Here is an 8,043-nt window from a genome sequence, read left to right on the forward strand (position 1 = left end):
CTTACAAATTTTATGACTAAATACTATTTGACAAGGTTGATTTTTTTTAATAAAGATGGACATCAAATAGCTTATTTTATAATTTTTTTACTTATAACCTAAAAACTACTTTAGTAAGCTTTTATTTTTTAATTAATTTATTTATTTTCATTATTATATTTATATTTTAATGTATTTTTTATTATATTTATTTCTTTTACCTATTATTAATTAAAGAAAAAAACATATTCAATTTAAATAAGTGAAAGGCCACAACGTGTTGTGTTAATTGAAAAATGAATCGAAGTGGCAAAGGCGGAATCACACTTTTAATTTCATTAAAAAATAAATCAAAGACACTTGTATGTGACACTGAATTCAAATATTTGAAGTAAAATATCAAATTTAAAATTTAGAAATAAAAATTAATTAAAAAATAGATTTATTAAATGTGATTGATGTTGTGTATGGTGAAAATGGAAGAAGCTCTTTCAATTTTGTTAATAAATAATTTGTAAGAGTCATATTAGAAACAAATAAAAAAGGAAAGGAGCGGTTAAATTTGGGAATGAGAAATGAGGGTAACGGCTATAAGATTAGTAGCCGTTGATGCGAGAGAAAATCTGACGGTTGAGGTTGAAGATAGAATTGACCGTTGGAAGAGAGTGTGTGTTGTATAAATAAAACATAGTCGTTGAACAAAGGTTTATTTCACAAAGGAACAAAGAAACATACCAACACACTGTTTCATACGTTCGTCGTAGAAGAAAAAGAGAGAAAGTTGCTACAGAGACAGTGCTTGAATCCGCGGTGGCGCTAACTGACGTAGAAGCCGGAGGAGAGGTGCGGAACGGTGGTCTTCAGGGGTTTCTGTCGTCGCTGCTCTCCACTCTCGGCGGTGTTTTTGGCTCAACTTTTCAAGAAACGCAACAAAACGTTGTTATGGCTTCCATAGCGGAACAACCCATCAATGGTTTTTTTTTGTCCTTTTGTTCTTTTTGTTCTTTTCTTGCTGCCAACATGATATACGTTTGAATGTTTCTTTGTTTTTTTTCTTGCACTTGGGGTCTTTTTTAAGATTTGTTGGGATAAAGTTTGGATATGTATTCTGCGCTTTATTTTCTGTCTCTTTCGTTTCTGAAATTGTAGTTTTTGTGTGTGGTTTAAGGTGAGGTTCGCGAGAACAAGCAGAAGAATATGGGTGGTGAAGGAAGAAACAGAAGGGTTCTTCAGGATATTGGGAATCTTGTGGCCAAACAAGGCCATGGTGGTATTAATGTGTCTAAACCTGTTACAAGGTATTTTCCTTACAATTTTTTTGATAAATCAATCTTTTTAATATAGTGTGTATTTTGTTTCCCAGTCTAAATCTGCTCATTTTTAACTAGGAACTTTCGTTCTCAATTGTTGGCCAACGCACAAGAGAAGAACAAGGTTGCACTTCTCTTTCCGTTGTTTTTCTTTGACTTTTTAGTTTTTACCTTTCTGAATAAACAGAAATCAGTTAAGAATTTTTTTCTTATATAATGGATGCGTCTCTAAATCTGTGAGTGAATCTTGTATAGAAGTCAAGCACTGAAGTGGAGAATGCTGCGGTGGTAGTAAAGGCGAAGGCAGCTCAGAAGCCTAAAGAGGAACCTGAAGTGATAGTGATTAGCGATGATGATGAATCGGAGGAACAGGATAAGCAATATGTTGTTAAGGGAAACAAGACAAGGGACAAAGATGCCAAGGCTTTTAGTTCAGTCCTCTCTGCTCGAAGCAAGGTGGTCTCCTTGTTCCTTTATCTTTCTTTCACTTTTTGGAATGTGGTTTGTTCCTTTTCACTGTTGTCTGTGTTCTAACAACACAACGTGTCAACCTCAGGCTGCTTGTGGACTTCCAAGGGAATTGGTAGTGAACATTGATGCAACTGACACGGACAATGAATTGGCAGCAGCGGAGTATATTGATGATATCTATGAATTTTACAAAAATACTGAGGTAATGTTTTATGGTTTTTCTTTGTTTATCTCCCCATCTTCCCTCATGTGTTGTTATAACAATATATCTGATTCTGATGAAGCAGAAAGATGGCTGTGTGCATGACTATATGGATTCACAACCAGATATTAACGCCAAGATGAGATCAATCCTTGTGGACTGGTTGATAGAAGTGCATAGAAAATTTGAGCTCATGCCAGAAACTCTCTATTTGACCCTGAACATCATTGATCGGTTCATGTCTGTGAAGGCCGTGGCTAGAAGGGAACTTCAGCTTGTTGGCATCAGCTCTATGCTGCTGGCCTCAAAATATGAGGAGTTATGGGCACCAGAGGTGGATTTCTATACCCTTGTATGATCATGGATCATGTTTTGAGAAAAAAATGTGGTTACTTATGGTGTGTTTCCGATGTATGCATGCAGGTTAATGACTTTGTGTGCATATCAGACAATGCTTATGTAAGTGAACAAGTGCTGTTGATGGAGAAAACAATCCTTAGGAAGCTTGAGTGGTACTTAACAGTTCCCACACCCTATGTCTTCTTGGTTAGGTACATCAAAGCCTCCACTCCATCTGATAAAGAGGTATATTCCTTCGTAGTTGGATGTTGTTAAACTCATTATTTAATTTTAGAATGCCGAAATGAATGTGCCTAATTTTCATCAATGTAGATGGAATGTATGGTGTTTTTCCTTGCTGAACTTGGTATGATGCACTATCCTACGGTAGTCTCGCACTGCCCTTCTTTGATTGCTGCTTCTGCTGTACTTGTGGCTCGATACACTCTTCAAAGGACTCCTTTCTGGACAAGCACCTTGAAGCACTACACAGGCTACTCTGAGGAGCAACTAAGGTTAGTATTTGGATCACCAAATCTAATATTTGGACATATTTAAACATGCAACTGGGTATTTTTTTAACAGTACTGAAGTGACTTCTGTTTATTTTTGGTGCCAGGGATTGCGCCAAAAACCTAGTCAACCTGCATGCCACTGCTCCAGAAAGTAAGCTTAGGGCAGTTTACAAGAAATTCAGTAGCTCAGATTGCTGCTCTGTTGCCCTTCGTTCTCCAGCAAAGCACTTGACAACACTGTCTTAACATTCTAGTTATATATAGAGGGTTCTTTAGTGGGTTTGGGAGATCATGGCTGTTATGATCATAGCTTTATTCATTGATATTTTTTTAGTGTCATATTGGTTTATATGTTTTAAAGTGAGACAAAAGTTTGCTTTTGAGTGCTAGGAAATTGGTTAAGGCCTCGAGCAAAGTTTGATGATGTTTTGTATAGCAGACTTTTGCTGCTACTATAATGAATATATGGAGTGAGTTTTGTCAATTAAACTCTCATTTTCATTGATGCGCATGCCCCATAAATGTGTATTTGAATAAGATAACAGGTGTTCAGAAATGAAATGATAGCATGATTAATTCAGAATATTATTTCATCTCGCATCCATCATTAGTTTTAATAAGTATTCAGAATATACATATAATGCAGCTACTGTTGCTAAAAATATTCAACAAGTGAAACAAATTCTCAGATAATATGCAAATTCTCAGAGTCATATAAAAAAGTTTGGTCCATTTAGTTTCTTCCTTTTTTTTATTTTTTTTATTTTTTTTTTGAGTCTCTCCTCCCTTCATTTGCTGCTGCTGCAAGACTTTCTCTTTCAGTGATTATTAGCACGATAAAATTTTATATTCGATTTAGAATATTGCTTGATAAAACTAAAAATGATTTTGCCTAAAATTATTAAGTGAATAATATTTTATTTAATAGCAAACATTAGTGTGTAAAAGATGTTATTATTTATTACATATTTTATTCAAGTACATAATAAATATTAGGTAATTTAGTAAATATAATTTTCTAAATGATATTAAAATGACTTGTGTGATTAAAAATGGTGTTCATCTCTTGATTTACTTATTAGCCAAAACACTCTCAGATTAAACTAGTAAGGTAAGAAAACAAAAACATAGTAGGATGAATATTCTCGAGTATAATTACAAACATTTTTAACGTTTATATTATTTTTTACACTTTAGGATTTCTCATAAACCCTGAACAAATAAATTAAAGTATGTGCTAAGTATTTTGTTCCTGCCATTTTCTTTTTATGTTAGATATTAGGTATATGTACACATATTTTAATATGTTAGAAACTAAGCTTTTTTCATTGTTTCATATAAATATTTCAAAACAAAATAATAAAATCAAAAGCATATACATAATAATAATTATTAAACGTACATTCTGTTAATTGCTATTTATTTTATCATTTTAGAATAAATAATAACTATTAACGTACATTCTGTTAATTGCTATTTTTTTTTATCATTTTAGAAGACATCATATTATTTAGTGTCTCTACTAAAGACCAAAGACAAAAATACAAAAAAAAAGAAAAGAATGTTATCTGCATTGTACCTCAAATAATTTATTGATCACGTCACCATTTTCTCGAAATCCTCACTTTTTTGCCATTTCCTTTTGTTTTGTGAATTTCAGTTCACTCCTTTTGTCACTACACGCTTCCCCGTTGACCATTTTTTCTCACTCACTTAAAACCATTTTCATCATCGGATACCATCCCCCTCAGTTCCTCTTCCATTTCCATCTTCTTACCCTATCAGAATAAGCATGGCTCCAAGCCAACAACTATAGAGAGCTGAGGCCAACACTGAGTTCACGGGAACTTCTGACCACAACAAGGAGCTGTTTTGATACCAATTTGTTTCAATGTCAGAATCCAGTGGACTTTACAAAAGACTAAATTGAACAAGCTACAAAATTTATGGTTTTTGTTAACTACAACAGGAGTAAAACAATTTCGTGTAAGCTAGAGTAAATTTGTTAATCATAAATGGCATATGGGACTTGAATTAATCCTTTTGGGATTTGGGTAGGGGAAATGATACTCTTTGATGGAGTTCCTGTTGTTGCATGTCTATCTTCTCTTCCTGAGAGGGGTTGGGAATAGTAGTTTCTTCATCCTCTGTTTCTTCAGGTTCAGACCCTTGACTTGGAATTCCAAACATGTAGTTCGGACTGATTAACGTGTCCTGATCAGGTGGAAGCGGGATACCAGGTCCAGCTACAGTCTTTGGCAATGGTATCTTGTTGCGGTTTTGAGCCAACTCCAGAAGCACCTGCCAGCTCGAAGTAAAAAAACAGATGATCAAGCGACAAATACTTCACGACACCGTAACTTTATAGATAATTTTGATTTATGCAATAAATCCTGTCCCACTGAAAGGCAATCTCAGAGCCATAATTCCCAAACAACTGTGACTTCTGCAAGCTAGTAATGAAACTGCAATATATGTGATTTCTTTCGTAGTCCAGTATGATTATTTAAAAAACAAATTAATTGTTTACAATTGTGCAGCAGAGGTCATAGTACCATGTTTTTTTCTGATGAATGTAGTACCATGTTTTTTTCTGATGAATGTAGTACCATCATTGTCACACCTGCAAATGAACTCTTAAATCCATCCTCCAAATAATACTCTCTGCCCCATTCAGGATGTTCAGTTTGAAAGAGGTTCCTCCATGAAACATATCTCCTAATATTAGAAATTTAATACTAGAAACTAACAGAATAGAACAACTTTCTCCTTATGGGTTTTACTTAAGTTGAAGTAAATAAACATGCCAACAGCTCTCATATTAGCGTGACACTTGCAATACATTTTTGGTTTTTAACTACAAATAAGGCAGAAAATAGAAGCATTGGGGAGAAGGAGTGCCAGCATTTTCTATCAGAAAAATCACAACCAGCCTAATTCAACAATAAAAAATATAATGTGTAATTTTTCCTTCTGTATTGGACGTGAAATATATAAAATGTAACCATTGGATAAGGACATTGAAAAATAAAAAGTAACTAATATTACCTCGCGAGGAGGTGGTTGTGAGAAACTGAAGTTAAGCTTGGATTGAATAGCAAGCTTAACATCATCACAGTCAATTTCGGACTTGCCTGCATGCTCTGAATACACTTGGGCATCCGTTAACACATCAACTATATAGCGATACCATAACTCAAGAATCGTGTGTATAACAGGAGGTTCGTAGTCCCCCACGCCCATTGATTTCAACAAAGACTTCACAATCTTTGCATCCCTTGGCATAGCCGACTCTTCATCTTTATCTGCCATGCCTGTCCACTGCACCCAAAAACAACATTTTTTTATTATTTTAAACAAAATGGGTAATTGTATCTTACGTTAATAAATTTCAACGGTGTTGAAAAATCCAATCTCTGATACAGAGGTTTAGTAGATAGAGAAAAATGTAAAAAAAATGGCATAGTGGTGAATCGGGCTAAACTTGATTGATGATCCTAATTACAAAGCTTTAACTCACCTGTTTACCTATCACAGGCTCTGTATTGTTAAGGTTTGGCCTAACTAACTTGTCTATGGTCACTAAGTTTATCAGCCCAAGTAGGCCAAATAAGCATAAGTACACCAAGGCCTATCATCAAAAGGCCAGCAAGCCTAACAACCTAAATGAGAAATTATTAGGTGGCTTAGGATATCTAACTAATTTTTACACTACGCATAATTGATTGTTATTACTTCTTTCGACATTCTTAGGACAACTTCACTGGAAGCAACTAACACTATATAATGTAAAATATGATGCCACATTATTTTTAAGCAACTCATACTCAAATTTGCTCTAATTGAAGAAATTTTTAAGAAACTCTAACTCATTATTTTATAGTTTTTAATCTCTCCCACTCCTTATTTTATACTCTCTTTATTTGCTCTCCCTTTCTCTTGGCCAAAATATTATTTCCTTATTGATAAGCAACAATTTCTTAATGAAATAACTGCAAACTATCTTTATGCAACTTGAGTGTCAACACATATTCCTCCAACGGAAAGTTACTTCAAACAACTAGTACTTTATTCAAACAACTACATAATGCTTCAAGTAACTGGTACTTTACTCAAACACCTGAGTAAACATCTGATGGAGATGCTTGTACAAGTTCTTCTTTTACTTTAAGTAGGTCCTCTTCATCATTTTTAAAACTTTCTTACAAGTTTTGATCCAATCCAAATGTCTTATAAAACCTACATACACTTTATAACTTTTTATTTACAATTCAGTTTTTTAAAACTTAAAAACTAATTTAATCATTAGGTTCGCATTGAAAGTGTTTTTGAGATCCCAAATCATAAATTTAAAATCATTTTCATGTTATATCGTTGTGTTTCAATGGAGATTTACTCAAATTTAAGATCCAATAATGCTCTAATAATTTCTTCAATCCAACTATATCTTCCTACATTATATTAACCTAATTCACAAGCAAAAAACAACTACATTGCAACTTTAGTGCGATTTAATCATGAAAGGAATGACATAATCTGGCTAATTACATCAAATATAATAATTGCAAAGCAGATTCCGGGTCTGAATGTGAATAATCAATCGCCATGAAAATTTCTCATATATCATTCATTAGGAGACAATATATGTGCATATAATATAGCCAAGACCAGGACAGAACAAGTAGTGAAAATTCATGGTTTGCATTGATAAAGATATTCACAAATAAAAATGGAATTATACACACTCATGAAATTCTCAACACTTTCACAGCGGAGAAAAGGAAAGGGATAAGGAACTCACCGAGAAGCTGCAATGCCGCTCGCCGTGCCGGAATCGGAAGCTTCTCTGCTCAAAAGTGAAAAACTGACGTTAGATATATTTCTGAACTCTGAATATAGGGTTTGCATCTAAAAATTAAATGATTAAAGAGAATGAAATGTTTTTTTTTTATTATTAACAATAAATATTTTATTACACTAATAAATAAATATAATAAATTAGACTTTTCAAGATTAAGTAAATTAAAGAGAGAAGAGCACTTAATCATCCTAAATATTATTCCTTTTATAATTGTAAACTTTAAATTTTCATTGATTTTTAATCTTCATGATATTTATTAAAAGATACCTTAAATTTTAATTTTGTTCCAATAATATATTTTTTAAATAAACACCGAGAATTTCATTTAAATTAAACTAAATTCAAACTTTTGAATTTGAATATTAT

General features: G+C 33.2%; 2 protein-coding genes across 2 annotated transcripts; one reads left to right on the top strand and one right to left on the bottom strand.

Annotated features, from left to right (window-relative positions):
* Nucleotides 1-690: 690 nt before the first annotated feature.
* LOC137826279 (G2/mitotic-specific cyclin S13-7) lies at nt 691-3,305 on the top strand. Its single transcript, XM_068632190.1, has 9 exons — nt 691-952; nt 1,148-1,277; nt 1,368-1,413; nt 1,545-1,745; nt 1,846-1,962; nt 2,048-2,296; nt 2,386-2,547; nt 2,635-2,816; nt 2,921-3,305. Exons 1-9 carry the CDS (start codon nt 922-924, stop codon nt 3,060-3,062), a joined length of 1,260 nt encoding a protein of 419 aa, XP_068488291.1. The 5' UTR covers nt 691-921; the 3' UTR covers nt 3,063-3,305.
* Nucleotides 3,306-4,653: 1,348 nt separating this feature from the next.
* LOC137824343 (transcription initiation factor TFIID subunit 9-like) lies at nt 4,654-7,716 on the bottom strand. The gene is made up of 3 exons (XM_068629958.1): nt 7,618-7,716; nt 5,865-6,137; nt 4,654-5,117 (listed from the first exon to the last, which is right to left on the bottom strand). The coding sequence occupies exons 2-3, from the start codon at nt 6,126-6,128 to the stop codon at nt 4,851-4,853; spliced, it is 531 nt and encodes a 176-aa protein (XP_068486059.1). The 5' UTR covers nt 6,129-6,137; nt 7,618-7,716; the 3' UTR covers nt 4,654-4,850.
* Nucleotides 7,717-8,043: the final 327 nt, after the last annotated feature.

This window comes from Phaseolus vulgaris, chromosome 8 (genome assembly GCF_000499845.2).
Source record: "Phaseolus vulgaris cultivar G19833 chromosome 8, P. vulgaris v2.0, whole genome shotgun sequence".
Taxonomy (NCBI): domain Eukaryota; kingdom Viridiplantae; phylum Streptophyta; class Magnoliopsida; order Fabales; family Fabaceae; genus Phaseolus; species Phaseolus vulgaris.